At 31.3% G+C, this 20,532-nt stretch overlaps 1 protein-coding gene across 2 annotated transcripts; it reads right to left on the bottom strand.

Moving 5' to 3' along the window:
• Positions 1 to 172: 172 nt before the first annotated feature.
• Positions 173 to 19,742, bottom strand: LOC140046927 (SUN domain-containing ossification factor-like). 2 transcript variants are annotated; one of them, XM_072091689.1, is made up of 17 exons: positions 19,540 to 19,740; positions 18,853 to 18,955; positions 14,818 to 14,948; positions 14,257 to 14,349; positions 12,658 to 13,877; positions 11,395 to 11,581; positions 9,817 to 9,924; positions 8,782 to 8,946; positions 8,325 to 8,395; positions 7,738 to 7,845; positions 7,029 to 7,104; positions 5,429 to 6,700; positions 5,165 to 5,252; positions 4,650 to 4,754; positions 3,912 to 4,137; positions 3,274 to 3,335; positions 173 to 2,332 (listed from the first exon to the last, which is right to left on the bottom strand). In XM_072091689.1, the coding sequence occupies exons 1-17, from the start codon at positions 19,596 to 19,598 to the stop codon at positions 2,024 to 2,026; spliced, it is 4,383 nt and encodes a 1,460-aa protein (XP_071947790.1). In that variant the 5' UTR covers positions 19,599 to 19,740; the 3' UTR covers positions 173 to 2,023. The 2 variants fall into 2 exon arrangements, with proteins under 2 accessions (XP_071947790.1, XP_071947791.1); XM_072091690.1 differs by lacking the exon at positions 3,274 to 3,335 and having other exon boundaries at positions 2,236 to 2,332; positions 19,540 to 19,742.
• Positions 19,743 to 20,532: the final 790 nt, after the last annotated feature.

Below are 20,532 nucleotides of genomic sequence, written 5' to 3'. Positions count from 1 at the left end.
TTCAAAACGTTACGAATGCGTTTCCTTTATTCTCCCAATTTTTTTTCATCTAAAATTACAGTAATTAATTTTATAAAATAAATCTTATTTTAATTTCATCATCATCTCATTTATTATTATTTATTTAAATTTTACTAAAATCAGAGAACACAAAATAAAATGGCTGCTGCATTGTTCATGTATTTATTTCCATATTAATATTTTAGGAATGTAATTAGTAATAATAATTTGCATAAATTATACATGCACTAGAATTTAGCTAGATGAGGTGATGACCAACAAAATAAAGTTTTAAACATAATCTTAAAACAAAATTCAACCATTTCTTTGAAAAATTACTGTTTAATATTAATAAAAAATAGATTATATTTTAAACTAACTAATATAGAAAATGTTAATTTATATTATAATATTTTTCGCCTATGTAGCATCACTATTTCTAATTCTGTTGGTCTATAACATAAATATTCCAGTATCTGTGCAACACATGAGATTATGCAGCACAACAAATATTTAAATAAAAATAATAGAAGTTTTTACAATAATTATGAAAATATAAATATTCTAAATAAAAAAAATCACCACTAACATAGATAATTACTAACGCAACTACTAAATAAATAAAACAGCCAATATGAGAAATTTCAGACATCTACCGAGGCAACTAGGAATGAAATTTAAATTTTTAAAAGTGAACAATAAAAGAGTTATTAGGAGTTGTTTCCATTTTAGCCAGTGGTTAGATGGCTAAAAGATATTGCTATTTTTCATATGCTTGTTAATCCAGACTACAATTCAATAGTAAATCCTTAATTTAACGTTATTATTTTTCTCATTTGAAATAACAACATAAAGAACAAATTCCTAATTTCAATGTTCAGATCGCTTAAAAGCAGGGAAGGGTGTTAAAGTATTGACATTTCTTCATATTCTTTTTACACATTAATTCAATAGTAAACTCTTTAATTGCGAACTAGCAAATTTTAATGTTATAATATTAAATTTAATTTTTAATTTTTCTCCTAACTCTGCATCACTACACAAGTGTTGGTTGATAACATAAGTTCACAAATTTCAGTTGCAACACATTTTAGCCAACTTTAATAGTGACAATTTGTGACAATAAACAGCCTACAATGTTACTCTGGATGCACTCTGAAGCTTGGTTCCCACTAGAACGTTACGCAAGGACGTAAACGCAACGCAAGCGTTTTAACCAATGACAAGCGAAGTTATAGACAGTTAGCAATCACAAGCGAATAAGCCATCGCTTGTGATTTGTCAATTCACTTGCGTTGCGTTACGTCCTTGTGTTGCGTCGCTAGTGGGAACCACGCTTTACTAGTTTCTTAGCTAATGATGTTTCTAATGATACAGCTCCAGTAAGAACTTATAGAGATTTTCAGTGGCAGTGTTTTTTTCTTTAACTCTATATTAAAACACCTCGAAAAAAGTTCAACTGGCAGTAAGGAGATACAGTATCATACAGTAGATTGTAAATTAATATATGCGAGTATACTATGATTTCCTGTTTTAATAAAAATTCCCTTAGTTTACAGAAAGTGTGGTAGAGTACCCTTTTCAAATCTGCAAAATGTAACAACTTGTAACCAGGTTTGCATAGTGTGAAGAAAATTTTCAGGAAAATCTCCCCTGATTTCGCCTGTTATTTTCTTCCGAGTTTGTACTGCCCATGTGTGTTGCCCTGGAATTTAACTGACCAATCACAGTACACTAATAATTAAATAGCGCCTCCATCTATGCAATGACAATACTTTCTCCAGAGATTTCTCAGGGTTTGCATGTCTGTATGAAAGCGAGTAATAAATCAGGAGATCAAACCTGGTTACAACTTGTATCAAAAGTTGTAACAATTTACGCAGGTGTGAAAGGGTATAAGGTTCACTCACTCTTCCATGCATAATGTAACTTCATCTTGACAAGTAGACAATCCTATTGAGGTTTGTTTAAAAGGTTTCACAGAGCTGAATGTCCTGTATACTATATCTACTACAAGACAGACTCAGTACCCATTACAGAAGTTGAATCTATCCTGCCCCTTAGCGTGCGGTACTTCTTCAACTCTTGTAAGATTTTCTGTACTCTTTGGTCGTTTTAATTGCCCATTACATGCACCATTATGCTTTTTAGACTCTTTTCTGGCAGTAATTCCAAACAGTAACCCAGCACTGGAGATGTTTCCAGACTTTGAAGAAGTATTACTCTTTAGTCTTTTGTTCTCTTTCTTCAAATTTGAAGCAGATGATGACTTTAAATTGTTCTTTTGCTTCTGTTTGTTTTTTAAACGTCGATTTTTCATGTTTTCATTTGCCTGTGAAATAATAAAAAAAGTATTTTTAATAATAATGATTGATGATTGTTGATGATTGATGATTGCTGATAATTGATGATTGTTGATGATTGATGATGATTGTTGATGATTGATGATGATTGATGATTGTTGATGATGATTGATTGTTGATGATTGTTGATGATGATTGTTGATAATGATTGATGATTGATGATGAGTGTTGATGATTGCTGATGATGATTGTTGATGATGATTGATGATGATTGTTAATGATTGTTGATGATTGTTGATGATGATTGATAATGACTGATGATGATTGATGATGATTAATGATTGTTGATGATGATTGATGATTGTTGATAATGATTGATGATTGATGATGATTGCTGATGATGATTGATGATTGTTGATGATGATTGTTGATGATTGTTAATGATTGTTGATGATGATTGATGATTGTTGATGATTGATGATGATTGTTAATGACTGTTGATGATTGTTGATGATTGATGATGATTGTTGATGATTGTTGATGATTGATGATGATTGTTGATGATGATTGTTGATTGATGATTGTTGATGATTTATGATTGATGATGATCGATGATGATTGTTGACGATTGATGATGATCGTTAATGATGATTGATAATGGATGATGATTGATACTGATGGATGATGATTCATATTGGATGATGATTGATAATGATTGATAATGGATGATGATTGATAATGATTGATGATGATTGATAATGGATGATGATGGACAATGATTGGTCTTTGAATGTATAATTAAAATTATGTTGCAAGATGGATTTGGCGTAATCAGGAAATAACGTACACCAAAAGTCAATAAATAATTTAATAAAACATCTAAGATACTTTTCAAAAAACAATTTACATAATGTTATTACTATTACATAACAACAAAACATAAGGTGCAAATGGTTTGAAGGATCATCACCTGAAGAGACGCCTGTCTTATTGGTGTCGGTGGTTCGATTATTAATAATTCTTCACAACCTCCTGTAAAGGAAATGAAAATAAAAAAAGAAACATGCTACTTTAAAGAAAATAAATTAAACAGAAACAGGTTGTAATTTAATCATAAAACCAAGCAAAATAATTGTAAAAAGAAAGAAACATTTATTGCATATAAATCAAACATGTAAGAATTAACTTACAAGAATTTATGAACCTAAAGCTCTGTCTACACTATCTACGTCTTAAATCGAAATCTCCATATTACTGTATTTAAATCCATTGTTGTTTGATAAATTCATTACATTAAGTTCTGTCTACACTATCAAACTTTATGTTAAAAATACCACACATGGGCATGATGATATCATATCACTACCATTTTTAAGCATATTACTATACCTTGGGCACATCATACTTTTTTTGTCAAACTAGTTTGTTTGATAGTGTAGACAGAGCTTTAGACTTTAAAATGAATGTAAAGAGCCATACCATATTACCACAATGGGAGATTATTATATGTTTCAAGGATACACAGAATATACACCATGCAGTAGGTTAAACTGGGCTTTCCCAAGTGCAATTACATACTTAATCCCTTATTAATATATAATACACTACCTTCTAATTTACCACCGTCATGTGGCAAGTTTAATATACTTTTGTGATTAATTCTTCCACTGTATGAATTCCGTCTGCCATGACTCTTGGAAGGCGTTGTTACCGACAATTCTTGTAGACCTGTGGGCATTGTTTCTTTTACCTGTCGACAAGAACGTGTGCAAACCAACAGACAACAGACGATGGTAACCTCTATCAGCATTAGGAAGAAATGACTCTCAAATGTCTAGAAAAAATTGTGATAATTGTGTTTAAATTCTATGGTGAAGGAATTTTATAACGCACAAAATACTATTCACTGTAACATTACAATTACAAAAAAAACCACAAAACTATGCAATTCAAATAAAATGATACGATAAAAGTGTGCAGTGTGTTGGATGTTGGATTACTGATCGTGAGATCGTGATTAAAATCCAACTCTCACCGCATTGCTTGTATCCTTAGGCAAAGACAGTTTACTTACATTTGCATCTCTACACCCAAGTGTATAAAATAGGTAGATCAAGACATGTTTCCAAATTTGTTTGATCCAAAAAATGACTGGGGTAATAATGTGCTGTAAAGCGCCTTTGAGCGTAATTACTCATGAAAAGGTCGCTATAGAAATGTGGTAAATATTATTATTATGTAACAGCCTACTACTAATTTGCTGTATAACTATTTCTGATAATATAAATCACACACTAGTCCTGAAAACCTCCAACACAGTTTTATTACAAAAAGGCTTATTCTTACCTGGTTATGTAGATTTTCAACTGTATAATTCAAGTTACTAATTGATGTCTTTAACTTCTTGATCTCATTTTCAAGTTCTTTCACATGTTCTGCTTCTATTTGTTTCTGAGGAATAAAAACATTTAAGTTTACACCATCATCACAGATCACCACATTTGTAAAACAATCATACTAAACTATATAACTATCTTCATAACTATTTATGGGGGCAGGAGGAAACAAAAGCCGTCATTGTCAATTATTCTCATTCTCTCAAAATCCGGAAGAAAAAAACCAAAATCCGGACAAACTTTGTAAAACTGTTCCGCCACCAGAACTAAGAGTGAGTCAGCCTCAAACCCATTCCGATATTGTTGGCTATTTAGGTACACGTACTGCCTGCCTTAACCGCTCAGTCATTTGACTCCATTTTTAAAAATATGTAAGGACTATATATTACTAAAATTGCAAGAATGTTTATTGATGTTTTAGTTTAGCCAATAATTAAAATGACAATTATTAATCCGTTATCTAACCTTTTCCTCAGCTATCATTGCATCTTCATAAAGCTTGGCCACTTTAGTATCATACGTCTTCCTCATGTCATCCATTTGTTTTTTATAACTTTAAAAAGAACAGTAGTGAAAATTATGTATCTGGGAAGTTAGTGAACATAATCTATACGGGTTTGAGGTTCTTTAGCTATAATAACATCACAGTAAATTCTAATTATGGTTAAAAAGTGTTAAAATTAGTGTTACTAATTACATTTTATAATATGTACCCCCACCTAAACTTACCGCTGACTAAGTTCTTGTAAGTATAGGCTACTTAATGACAAGTTGACTTCAAGTGATTTAATCCGATTATTGAGTCTCATAAGTACAGACTCCTTAGGAATCCCAAAACCAAAAGAATTTCCAGATGCTCCATCACCCGGTTTTGGTTTTGTACTGTTATCATGTTCTTTGCTAACTTTCAGATTTGAAGTGATATCAGGAGCTGCTTCAGATGTTTTTTTAACAGAGTCTGTGGCAACAGATGCTGGCTGTTCTTTAACATCTGATGGAGCGGCAGTTTCTGTCGGTGGTTTGACATCATCTTTAAGAGTTTCTGCTGAAGTAGACTCTTTAACAGGTTCTATTTTAATTGGTACACTGCCTACATTCGTCTGATCTTCCTTTTTCTCTTTCACGGTGTCAACATGTTCTTCTAAATGACTATCGGTCATTGACTCACTTTCTGTTGTCTGTAAAGCAATTGGAGAACCTTGGTGTTCTATTTTAGGTTTTCCATTTGATGCCTCAGCAGTTACTGTAACATCCACTTTTAATTCCTCTTTAATCATGTTGTTTTCTTTTTCCTTTTGCAAGTTCACATCTTTTGTTTTTAGTTCATCAGCTTTGCTAGTTTTAACAATATCTGATTCTGTCATCGAAGAAACACCATGTACTTTCAGGTCAACTTTAGTTGTTTCATAAGAAGTGTTTGCTGGTAATGGAGGAGTTTCTTTTGAGGAATCGATACCAGATGTTATGGCAGCAGCAGGCGTGCTTTCCAGGTTAGAACTCGCAGCAGGTTGGACATTGAATGTTTGAATATTGACAGACTGCAGTGAGGAGGTTGACACACTGATGCCACTTGCATCTATCACTTTACTACTGATGTTAACAGAATTCACTTTCACACTACTGCTACTATTACCATCATTGATAGTAGAAGCTTTAAGACCAATGGCACCAGTGTAAACCAGAGTTCTGATTGGAGCATCATAACAACAGAAGTAAACACCAACTTCAGAAATTGATAGTTTAACTAGATGGCACTTGTGGAAGACGTCACCATAGTGAGGTATGAAGCAGTACTGGCATATCTTGCATCCAATATGTTGGATGATTGGTGGTGATGGTGAGATTATAGAGTCTTGTAAGGTTATATTTTCTACAGATTCTGAAGATTTTTGGTTTATCGGTAATGTTGTTTCTTTATTCAATTCAATCTTTTTTTTAGTTGCCGTATCAGTCTTTTTCAACTTTGCATTTTTGGGCGAATTAAAGGGCCTCTTAGACACGCTGTTGAAAGAGAAAAACAAAAATTATAAGTTCATAATAATTTAAACTTTAAAACTCTAAAATTGAATTAAAGAAGAAAAAAAAATGTTGTCCTCTTTTCAAAATTGACAATAAAGACAATTAGTTGGTGCAATATCTGGAACATCAACCAAAATTTAAGTTTTAACAAATTAGTTTTTCAAATAGATTACTAGTATAATTAGGCTTGTGTACCACAAATCTAACTTTACTAGTGTTTATTCGCCAAGCAAACCTTCAAACAACATAATAAGCTCAGAGTTATAAAATTATTATAAAATCATAGAACATCTTTGTTCTCTATTCTTACCCATTGGAATATGGAAAACAAGAAAGCAACTCATCCTTGCGAATATCTTCAGCTACAACAGGAATTCTTACTTCAGCTGGAATGCAAGTAAATGCATGCATGAAAGTTAATCAAAGATATGTTATCTTTCTTAAAAGTATTTTTACAGTTTTTTACAATATTCTTTGCCATTGTTTTAATGAAAATGTTTGTTAATACAGTAATGCAAAGAACAAACATCTCATAGAATTGAGATAAGAAAAAATGAAGTTATACTACCTATGGCTAAAATCTATGAATATTATAAAATCTATGAATATTATTATTTCATTTCATTTTATTTATTTCATCTTACATATAACAAAAAATAACAAACAATAGAGAGAGACAGGATTCCCAAAAGCGAACTAAATCAAACTATCAAGTGGGTCTCCATTAGAATATAATGTGAATAATTTTGTGCCCTAAATATGTTTTTACAAATATAAATCTAGAATTTCAAAAATCCCCCTTTTTAGAAATGTCTTGTATTCTATACTATGCCACTATAATTGTTCACAAAAAGTAGTCAAAACTACAACACTGGAAATACCATACAGTACTAGTTTAAAGTGGTCAACAGAAAATGTTTACGATTTATTTCGAACATGATAGATTTGTTTAAATATATAAATGTTAATTTGCTTGTCTAGTCGTATTATATTTTTATTGAAATCCATAAAGCTCTCACCATGGAATGCTTTAGCTGCCTCTTTCACTATTTTGATAACACTGTCAAAGATACCATCTCCAGCAGCAGTGTCTTCTGGAGAGACTGTTGGATGCACTGGCAACACTTCTAAAGTATAAAAAATATCAGATCTTAAAAATATTGAATTGAAATGAAAGCAGTAAGGACCTGTACTATAATACACTACATATTTTTAAGTAGGCTTCTTATTAACAGTAAAAATGAGGATGACCGTAATAAATGTATTAAAATGACATTTTGGTTCTGCAATGTACAATTTCATAAGCTGATCGATATAACACTGTTGCTCATTGAGCCACTAATGCATATTGCGTATCCAGAATTCTTTTTTTTTTGGTGGTAGGAGGGGGAATGCTAAAATATAATATTAATAGTTATTAAAAAATAGGTAACATAAAGTGCAGCAGTTCCTCATCATTTGTTTTTAGCTGTCAAAAAAAGGAGGAGAAAGGGCAACCACCTGGATTAGCCACTGTAATAATTTTCTTCAAATCATTTCTAGCCCACCTAATCAAATTGTAACTATTTTTCTATATTGCATTGGTCTACTAATTGCCACTTATTACCTGGTGGACTAGGATCTATTTGCTGATCACTTTCACTATCAATCTCCTCTTCCATACTGGTACCAAATACTCTAAATGAATCAATGTAATCAAAGTATATTAATGTTACTTTCTTACTTGCAAGACTGAAAAACATTTTGTTTGATTCTTTTAAATGTTAACATTCATTTCTTATCACAAATAACAGTAAGAATCTCTTTTTCAAATAAATTGATATTATTATTTACGGTATTGTTATTAAGTGAAAAACTGTGTTGCTTTTCCACGTAGAGTCTGTATCTATCTTGAGCAGAAACCACCCATCCGCTCCGCGTTGTTTGTAAATGGTCATAAGGAATAACAAAGATTCTATATTTTTATTACCGTTACCGCTCGGTACAATAAACAGTTCAGTGTATATTGAAATAATAATAATAACAAGGTAGTATAATATTTTGTATATGAAAAAACAACACACCTCAATAATGATATTGGACAGTAGTGTTCCTCTCCAAAAAATGTTAAGAATTCTACTTTTATGAATTTTGTAAATAAGGTCTCGTCGTGTACTGTAAATGTTTGCAAAGAACGTTCGTCTCTAGCGTAAAACAAACCGACTTCACGCCAATAGGATGTTGGGTATCTATAAAGCAAATGAAATACACATACAAAATCAGTTCAATAAAACATGTGTTAACTTAAATAGCATATGGCTGTCTATACACACATTTTACTAAATCAATATTACCCTGTAACACATTTCATAGAAGTTTAATAATATAGTTTAATAATATAGTCAAATAAGGTTTACTGTTGTCACTGCTGTAAATGTCGGCCATCTTTAAGTTTATTTTTAAAAGATCAGTTATTTCTATAATATGTTACATAGGCCATTACATCATTATAATTTTGTATATACGTTTTTATTATGTAATTGGGACTGGACCGTTTTAGAGGTGTTTACCACCTGTTGGTCCTATCCTTCACTAATATGCATTTTGTAATTTCTATGCATTTTAGTGAGTTGAACAAATAATAAATAAAGATTTGTTACTTAATTGGAAATTAACTTAATAATAAAACCATGCTTAAACTTTTGGAACTTTTGTATCATTCCCGAATAACCCAGTTCTTATTCATTCTGAACCATTTTTTCTACAATGAGCTTCTATAGATTGGCTAGAGGGTGGACTCCAAAGTTAAAAATTCTTTGTGGAGAGGGGGGGGGGGGGGGCAGCGGGGGGTACCAGGAATTCTATATAGTTGATGATCTACAGTACTGTAACTGTAGATTACAAAAAAGTTCAATTTTCCCTCAAACATTAAATCACCATTTCCACTAATTGTGACAAAAAAGTGTCATGTGCCCAAATATGGTAATGGTATGCCCTAATATGACATCATATTGTCCATATATGAGGACATTTTTGTCACATAAAGTTTGATAGTGTAAAATCTCTACGTTAAATGTGTCTAGCCTTAATACTATTCTAAAACATTTGTTTAGCTTTACCTGTCACTTGTGAACACTTTAAAGCTTTCAGGTGTTGATGAAAATAGTTCCAAATTGGCAATTTCAACTCGTTTTACTTGAATAGGCTCACACATTTCAACTGTAAACCTTAAACATCAATAACAGGTAAAACTTATAAATTCACACTTGAATAAGAATCTTTTCATTTCAAATAAAAAATAACTGTTATTTAATGAAACTTTTTAATCATTTTCAAGAATCTTTAATTTATATAATTTAATGAATAAAAATGTGATAAAAAGCAAAATGAAATAGTTTTTTTAACTACTGTAAATTTACCTAATTTTTTTGTGTTCATGTTTTAAGTACTGTTAATAAACAAAATATGGCAACATTAGTAACAGACATACTTCAATAACAATACAAGTAAATCCACTATCTATTGAGTTTTGTTTGTTAGATTTGCTGTTTTTTTTTGTCTTATGTAGGATCGACCCACTTCATCAATAAAATGTTCGTTTACAATGCATTGCACATGAGTAATGTAATGATACATTACAATAATTGACATTAAATAACTTTCAGTACATCTGATATCTCACTACTACCATTGCATTTTTTATATAATAGTATAAGGAAAGAAGAAAAAAAAAATTTTCCTCTATGTTATACACTCTTTACACGTTTTTCAATCCTTAACAATGTACGTATAATTTACCACAGAATTCTTTATTTTATAACTCTTATGCTGTATTTATTGGATTTTGGATACAATGTGTATTGTAATGCATGGATTTGGTATATTAAACTATTAAAACAATTAATGTTGAGTGAATTTGCAAGGTGGCTATGATATTATGAACATGCCATTTATTATTTCTGTAACTCCCTATATAGTTTTCAGGATATCCTAAGAATTAACAATTATTTTTGTTTTTAGAACAATAGAACATCATTTTGATGCTCCTACATACCCTCGACCTCGATTAAATGCCCCTTTTTTTTTTTCTTTTTTTTTTTTTTTATTCAGTATATTACACAGAGGCGCCTTACAAGATGGAACCACCTTAGCTTCAAGGCGCCTCAGAGGATTAACAAATACAACATTTTAAAACAACTAACAGAAACATCAATCAAATCTTCCAGAATTAACAAGAAATTGTTGTACATAATAAAATAAAAAAAAAAGCCCTTTCCTCAAATAAATGCCTTGCCACATGAATATATACACAATATTGTATTACAAAACATTTCTATTTGTAGTAGAATTCATTGATTGACATGATCTGCAATTTTTTAATTTTTTCAACCATTTTTTTTTTACTGTATTTTATCACTTCTCGATGTTAATTGTATTGTTTTGATTGTCACTTGTAATTTTGGTAGTATTATACATAAATGTATTGTATTTTTTCATATCTAGGGGGTATTTTTTGGAATATACATGGTACCATACAGTGTATACCCCAAATAAGCGCCGCTCTAAAAACCCTCCTGAACAATAAAAATAAATAATAAAATATTTGAAAAAAAATAGTATGCAATATAAATAAATGTCTCATGTAGTAATTAACAAATTTAATAATGTTTATAATTATGAGGTTGCGACCTACTTACCATATTTTAGCTGAGCATGGGTTCAACATGTATTCATCCCTATTGCTTGTTAATATTGCTGATGCAGTGCCTCTACTTTCTTTATTGGAATCTACAATTTTAGACCCACAGTCCACAGATGCATAGTTTTTACTCGATAGCTTTGTGTTATGTCGGGGCACAGGAATAGGATGGCCATTTATGTGTGCTAAAAACATATAAGCAATTAGTTACAGTAGCCTATAATAATAATAAATTAAAATTACATAAGAAAAAATGCATAAAAGTTTTAACAAATATAATATACTGTATAATAAGCAAATATTAAAGCTACTAGACCTATATTTGTTTGACATAATTTAAGGTCACACACTACATTATAAATGCTTATCAATGTGTAGAGTAGTATATTCAGTATTGGAGAAATATAGAAAAATTAAAAACAAATTTTGGTTTCGATTGAGCATAGGACATTTTTAGATATCAAGTCCATCATCAATATAATTACCAAGTATAGCTTTGGGCATTTATACATTGTATATACCAGATTTGAATAATACAGTAATACATTCCTGAAAACAAATTACACTAACAGGGAGTTGTTAAACTCCCTGGTTTCAACAAGGGCGTTCACTTAGTTAGTTTTCAATAGTTTTTACAAAGGTTATTGTCTTTTTACTATACATACTCGGTCAACCGATAGATATAAAGAACAGTTTATACAAAACTGCATGGATCACCTATTACATTGTAACACATCTTTCTAATACTACGACAAAATATTATAAACTACATTTACAATTTTTTTTTCATTTTGTAAAGGGACTTTACAAACGAAAGAAATACCTAAATTTGTTCGTGTAAAATGTCTTTTTGTCTAAATAAATATGAACTTGAATTGAATTAAAATATCAATCAATTAAAGCAACTCTTTTTTTCATCTTTCCAGTTTCACATTTATTTATAGAAATGCGGTCCAAACAAATCATACTTTTGAAATAAACAGTTCATTCTGTGCTATGCAGCAGAAACGGGAAGATTCAAATACAGTTTCAAAAACAATATCTCTTGTTTTTATAGATCAAAATCAACTCTTTGACCTTTTCACAGTACAGTACCTGTATAACATTTGGGTGTGGGACTAATTGAAACCATGGAGGAAAAACTCCATGTTGAAACTGAAATGCTTTAGATACTTATAACAGCACACAGGAAGCATTAAACAAATTCATTCATTCATAAACCAGCCCACTTGCAAATAAAGTAATAGAATAAGATACATACCTTTTATTTTTAATTTTTCTTGTTCATTTATGACAAGCTTTAGTTGTTTCCATTCATCAAATGACGGCATTGGATCTATTTCCTCCTTTTTCACTATCTTTTCCTCTTTCCCTTCCATCTTATCTTCATCTTTCTTTTCATCTTCTTTTTTAGTTAAATCAATCTCTGGTATATATATACCATCTATATTTTCTTCTGATTCATTTTCTTTTTTATCTATTATTTCTTCTTTTCTTTCCTTTTCCATTGTTTTTGTTTCATCATTCTTCAGCTCATCACTAGTATATTGCACATTATCATGTTTACTCTTTGCATCTTCTTTTAAAATATCTCCTTCCACAACTTTCTTTTCCACCTTCTCATTTACAACTCCCTCTTTTCGAGATGCTTTCAATTCTTGTTCTATATCTAAGCGCAGAAATTCTTCAATATTTTTTCTAGACTGGTTTGGATCTGATTCACTAGTTTGACCAGCACTAGGATCATCAGTATTCAATTGTTCCACTTCTTTTTTATTATTCTCCTCCTCCTTCTCTTGTTGTTCCTCCTTATCATGTTGTTCCTCTTTGATCACATGATGAGGGAGTATAATTGTCCTCACTTCATCTTCATTACCAGGCATTTTTTGGTTATCATTTGTTATTTTATCTTCAGCACCAAGCACTTCTTGGTTTCCATTTGTTATTTTATCTTCAGCACCAAGCACTTCTTGGTTTCCATTTGTTATTTTATCTTCAGCACCACTAAGCACTTCTTGGTTCCCATTTGTTATTTTATCTTCAGCACCAAGCACTTCTTGGTACCCATTTGGCTTTTTGTTTTCTGTACTACCACTAAGCATTTCTTGGTTCCCATTTGTTATTTTACCTTCAGTACCAAGCACTTCTTGGTTCCCATTTGTTTTTTTGTTTTTTCCTGTACCACTAAGCACTTCTTGGTTTCCATTTGTTATTTTATCTTCAGTACCAAGCACTTCTTGGTTCCCATTTGTTATTTTACCTTCAGTACCAAGCACTTCTTGGTTCCCATTTGGTTTTTTGTTTTTTTCTGTACCACTAAGCACTTCTTGGTTCCCATTAGTTATTTTACCTTCAGTACCAAGCACTTCTTGGTTCCCATTTGTTATTTTATGTTCTGTACCGCCAAGCACTTCTTGGTTCCCAAATTTTAGATCCTCTTTACTATTACTTCCACCACCAAGTGCAGTTTCTGATTGTTTTCTGTAACATAAAAACAAAGTAATAATTTGAGGAAATTACACAAAGGAATTACAGTACCTTAAGAGAGAGAGAGATAGGGTTTGTCTGGTTGTTTTTTCCCTACTGCATACACCCACCCCCACCGGGATATGAAAATGGCTGGAATTGTATTGGGAAATGGTGTCTTAATTCTTCCCCACAAAACTGCTTGTTATACTTGGTCTGGGACAGGCATTTTGCTAAAATCTAAACAAATATAACTTTTCTATTTTAAAATTATCAAAATGTTTTACGCGAGTACACCTTTTTATGTCCACTATTATACAATTCAGAATACTAAACAATTATATTATTAGGCTGAAGAAGGTAAAAGGAAATAATAATAAATATAGTACTTTACGTTTTATTTTCTTCGTCACTAACTTGTTGAGTATTATTACTTATTTGTGTTTTTATAGAATCCTTGTGACTAGTTTGGAGACTTGCTTCAGACCTGATAATAAATACTATATTAGTAAAAATTGTAATTTTATGTATTTAAAATTTCATATCATAAATTGATAAAAAATATAATTATTGTTGATTATTTGCAGTAATTATAGTACCAATGTCATTTCATTATAGCTTAAAAAATATTTTTTCTTTAATTAATTTCCGAACTGACAGTTCGGAAAAGTGTGCACGCTTATAAATATGTGTTTACGCGACGAGACCTGTGAAAAGCTACCAAAATGTTTAATTTACTAACAGAAATTGTTATCAAGACTTCTGGAAATAATTATGGCTCTATTGACATAGATAGAGAGATGAAGTACAAAATACATTTCACTTGCAATATCTGTATAAGAACCACCAGGATGTTCACAATGTAAATATTTGCCTAGTGTTTAATTTATCTGTATAGATAACAATTGACATGATATTTGAGCATAAGATAAATACTAATAACATCACGCTTTACTTGTTATATGATGGCAACGAGGATGAGGTAGGGGTTGCTGGGATAGATTTAGTACTTTCTTTTTCTCTTCTTCTTTCCTTTTTGTCATCAACTTCTTTGTTTTTATCTTCAAGTTTCTTAGCACTGTGTATCTAATAAAAAAATAATTTAAATAATTGAAATAATAGTAAATATGAAATAATAATGACAGAATAGAAAACTTAAATTTGGCGAAAATTTTGAGTGAAAGACTAGTCAAAGTGTATTACTATAAGGAGCTTTCGCAGGTAAACACTCACTGTAATGGATGATGTCAACATTTTAACATTTTGCATAAAGTGTAGAACGCATTGGATGTGTCGCACGCAACATACACCGCTCATATTAAAATAAATCATGGAATAAATTGGGGGTAGATACTAGGTTGATATAGATATATACGGCCATACTGCGTTGAAACACCGGTTCTCGTCAGATCACCGAAGTTAAGCAACATTGGGCCCGGTTGCGTTCTGGATGGGAGACCGTCTAGAAATCGTGGCGGATGCTGTATATACTGGAGAGTGATGGTGTAATGGTAATATCGGACTAGCATGTGATAGGCATGGGTTCGAGGTTATCTGTACCATACTAATTGCATCCTTAGGCAAGATGCTTTACTCTCATTGCCTAATCTGGTAGGCGCTGCACTGCTGGCTTCCGTGGGTCCGTGGAGGGCCTAATCCGAATTTCCTCACTGAGGACAAAAATTAATATACAAAATACAAAAAAATATTGGGTGATAAATATGTAGGATATTGCGATGAACAATTCTTATTGTTTGGCTTAAAAGCATAACTTGAATTTACTTTTGTTTTCTTAATCATTTTGCGGAAATTTAATGATTCTTCCATGTTTCGATACCCTTCGGTTATCATTTCACTGACACTATTTATCAGAAATAAGGTTCTCGACGTACGTAACTAAAGTTTTTCCGAAATGCTTGCGCATGCGCAGATCGATTTGTTTACAAAGTGGGCTCACAAGCCATTATGGCTTATTGAAATCTCCATGCACAGTGAAATTTTATTATTTAATATTTATCATTACAAATGTATTTATTATATGTTGTGTGAAATAAACTAAACTGAAACCTCAATATAAGCATAGACCTGATGTCAACAGGTGTACAGCATATGAAAATACTGTACCAAACAGCTTCATTTAGCTTACCCTCTATATTTCCCACTCTTTAGCTTACCCTCTATATTTCCCACTCTGCAGGTTCAAATATATACTGTATGTGTGTAATGAATTTAGAGCTTTTCCACACCTGCTCCGGTTCAGCTTCAGTTCGCGTCAGATTTCGAGTGACAGCATTAGCCAATTTTCGTTTTGACGACACACCACAAGGTTATGCGCATATCAAGTATAATGATAGACGTGGATTGTCATGAAAACAAAACATTGGGACGCTATTTTATGTGCAGAAGCCGGAATCTGAGCAGGCATGAAAGACCTCATAATGGTTTTTATATCGAGGGCGAAGACAATAAAGATAGCAAAATACCTGCACAATAAAGTTTATCATTTCTCAACATTTCTATTTAGAAGTTAAAACCATGTTTACATGTTATATGTAGTGGATATGAGTTTGAAATATTGTACACGCAAATAAATTTAAATGTATACAGTAGTCTATAATTTATAATACAAAATGAAAGAATAATTACAGTATGTCAGAATATGCTTTCAGTTTTGTTTCATAATATTTACAGTACATAATTATTTTAAATCTACCAAATCAGTTATTGTTGCTATGAATGATTTTTAAAAATTATACTTTTTATACTGCGTTAAAAAAAACTGTTTTCTTAAAATTTCACATCTTGTTTCCTGATATCAAACAGATGGGAAAGTCAATAAAAGAATTTTACAGAATCAGGAAACATTTTATTATTATTTTATAGTATAGTTTTTTATTTAAGTATAGTTTTGAAAATTTAATATGGATAATAATGTTCAATGTTAGATCCAACTTTACACCTTTTACAAAATACATGCATTTAGCATAGTCTCATAGTAAATAATAATTCTTGGATTTTAATATCATAGTCAAAATATAAATTACAAAGGTTATTCATATTCTACGTATAAGGAAATCATCAGGAAATTCATATCAGAAAATATGAAACGTAACTTTTCAGACATAACTTATTCAGTAACAACTTATAGTACGACGGAACTTGATTTATTGCGTTATCAGGGTTATACAGATTTATAAGTCAATTATTATTTTTTGCCGGTCAGTCAAACAACTCACTAACATTAATTTAAGTGACATGTGACCCCATGATTATGACTTAATGTACAATAGTTAATATTCATATTCTGTATAATGTTACAGACTGTTCAATTTAGGTATGTTGTTTGAAGACTCCAACCTGGTTTTAAGTATTCTTTCCTTCAAAATTTACATTTTCAATTTAATTTAAAGTCATTTTTATTTTGGTATCTCAGTTGTAAATCAAAGTATCGGTTGATGTGAGAAACAGCAGAAACAAGTATCTAATATCACCAAATACGTAATATCTGAAGTAACACTTTCCAGATTTATTTGATATTCCTGTGGACATAGTCTACTGTACCATTATTTACAAGATATGATGAACCTGCCTGACACCCACAAGCTATAAAACATCTGCTAATAAGGTTCATTAAAATACAGTACACTTTCATTCAAATTTAATTATAAAAACAATTATAAATTCATACAAATTATTACTGAATAGTATTATTGTAACACTCATTAAACTGTTGATTAATTACTTATTGTTGCGTTAATTGCCACATTTTACAAGGCCACTGAAATTGTGTACTGTGACAGTCATACCCAGATGGAATTGTAGGACAGGTAAACAGAAGAACATTTTACCTAGTTTACCAACTTCCCGCCCTTGTTATACAGTACCATCCCTGTAAACAGAATTATTATGCACAGTGGAAAATTCATGCAACAGGTGTGTTTATACAACTTGTACTTCAAAGGTACTTATTGTATTAGAACACTTTAGTATTAAAAAAAAATTCAAAGGGTAGTATTTATTTCAAGTAAACTCTACCGTAGAGTAGTACATTTGAGAGAAAAACCAAATAATAATTAAGGCGTCCTGCACCTCAAGTTGGTTATAACTGGTGTGGGAGTGGGACAGAGACAGGAAGTAATTAAGTGTTAACCAGCAACATTTTTTACATCCATCATCATTTACTTTTAAGCACCCTGGATCCAGGACAAACAACTTTAAGGGAACTCCTTTTATTATATAATTTTAGTTTAAATTTTAAAATGAAATATAATATTTATTTATACTATTATATATTTTTTTAATGTCCATTTGATTTTTAGAAATATTTTTTTTATTAAAAACTATAAAATTATACTGTACAACAAATAAAGCTGACTTTTTTTTATCCTTGCCAAATTGATGAATACATTTAGAAAACCAAAATGTGAGATGTTTTGAAAAACAAAATTGCAATTATAGTACATGATGCAGCTGGACGAATTTAGATACAATAAAACATGTGGCAGAAAAGTTTCAGATGCATTAGAAACTAACACATTAAATCAATTGTAGTTTGTATTTCACTAACAATCAAATCATAAATATGTTGAATTAGTAAATTAGGGATGTAACTATAAAACAGTTTTTGAATGCATAGAGTAAGTGGTTGAAAAAAATACAATATTTATTCTCCCCTGAGAATGTATTGTTCAGGTGGGTTTTTTGGTTGATTCGAGGGAGGGGTTTATTCGGGGGTGTAATATGTAACATGTATAATCAAATAAATACCCCCCCCCCCACCCCCACATAGATATGAAAAAATACAACATAATTAATATTGAGAAGTGATAAAATACAGTAAAAATGCTTCGTAAATTGTAGATCATATCAATCAATGAATTATACTAAAAAAAGAAATGGTGGTGGGGGTGGGGGCATTTATTCGAATAAATACAGTACTTAAACATTGAACCCTCTCCCCTCCCCACCTATAATTAATGGACTTGCTTACCGTTGGGTGAATATGTGCTTTACTTTGTTTTGTCTCATGTTCATGGTCATCACTAGTTTTTTGTCTTGCATGGTCTGAACATAGTGACAGACTGAATAAGAAGCTGAAATGAGAAAATGTGGTTAAAAAAGGAAGGAGAAGAGTAAGTATACACAGATAGAACACTTTCTATTCAAACAAACCAGGGAGATGTAAAATGAACAAACCTTGTCTGAAATTGTCATTTTAAAATTTAGTTAAATAATGTTGACCTGGAACTCAACACAACAAAAAACTAGAATCATTTCATGTGTGCGGTAAAATAAGTAAGAACGACCAGTTTAATCATATTCGCATGCTCCATCATGATACATAAACAGTATTTAACAATATTATAAATATATTAATAAAATGGACCGCCTACCTAGGTAGTGGCCAAACTAGGCCTAGGCTCATTTAGACTTTAGTAGGCTAGCTAGGCCTAGGCCTAGGTTGACTTCTGCTCACTGTGTGATACTTTAGCCTGTACTGTGTAGGCTAGCCTAGCTTAACTAGCCAGGAGCCTAATCCTGCCTAGCTAGGCCTACCTAACATACATGTCATACATAGACGGGAGATAGGCTAGCTACTAGGCTAGGCCTACCTAGTCTAAGCCTCTAGCTGGGCTAGCTTTTAGCTGAACAAAAATAGAAGGAAATATAGGCCTACCTTGATATGAGAAAAACAAACAGCAATATAGTTGTTCTATGTAATTTCTTTTTCGCCATAATTATTTACATCTTTTTGTCCCTTAGGCCAGGCTTAGGTGCGGGGCGGCGGCAACAACAATTCAATGGAATGGTGTTAAAAGTTATCAACAAAATCTTGCTTGTACTGGTTTTTTGGGGATAGAGCGAGCATGTGTAATAATACTAGCTTGCCGTGTTTTGTTTTGTTGATGCGGCCGAGATGACGTGTATGTAGTAAATTACACAGAGTGTGGCAGGTGAATAAAAGGAAAGTGAGCCATCTATTTTTCAGGATTGATTTCATTTCTTTTAATTTTTTCAAAATGTTCACATCTTCAATAATGATTAATATAGGCCCTAGGCCTACAAAATGTATTATGTATTGTACTACTACACTGTAATGAGTGTCCAGTTTTTGCGCGTAATGCCAAATTAATGCGATTTTCTTTTTTTATAAATGATTAATTTTCAAATGAATAAAATTATAAAAATAACAATTTTAAAAATTAAAATCTAGGATAGGCCTATAAATTAACAATGACAGAATGCTTATTTATTATATCATTTCTATATATAGTTTTTCCCCAGAGACCGTAGACAAATTAGGCCTCAATGAGATGATTAGGACCAATTGTTTTAATAAAATAAGTAATGTTACCTATAAACTATACACTACAAAACATGTGTTTCAAAAAATTTATATTAAAGATGTATTGTCCCTTGAAACACAAAAAAATGAAGGTCAAAATATTCTAAATTTAAATTGACCATATCAAAGTAATATTAAAGTTATTCACCTTAAGTCGAAAATTCGAGCCAAAAAAACAAGTTTACGTAATTAACAGGTAAATTAATTTGATTACATTTCGTCTGGAAAATCGTCGCGAGCGAAAGTAAACAAAGATTTAAACCACGAGTATGCATTATGCATGATGCTAATTAGGATTGTTTACAACTCGTCACGGTTGAGAAG

Source organism: Antedon mediterranea, chromosome 4 (assembly GCF_964355755.1).
Source record: "Antedon mediterranea chromosome 4, ecAntMedi1.1, whole genome shotgun sequence".
Lineage (NCBI taxonomy): Eukaryota > Metazoa > Echinodermata > Crinoidea > Comatulida > Antedonidae > Antedon > Antedon mediterranea.
Note: the sequence above shows the minus strand (reverse complement) of the source record. Positions and strands in the feature narration are given on the sequence as shown.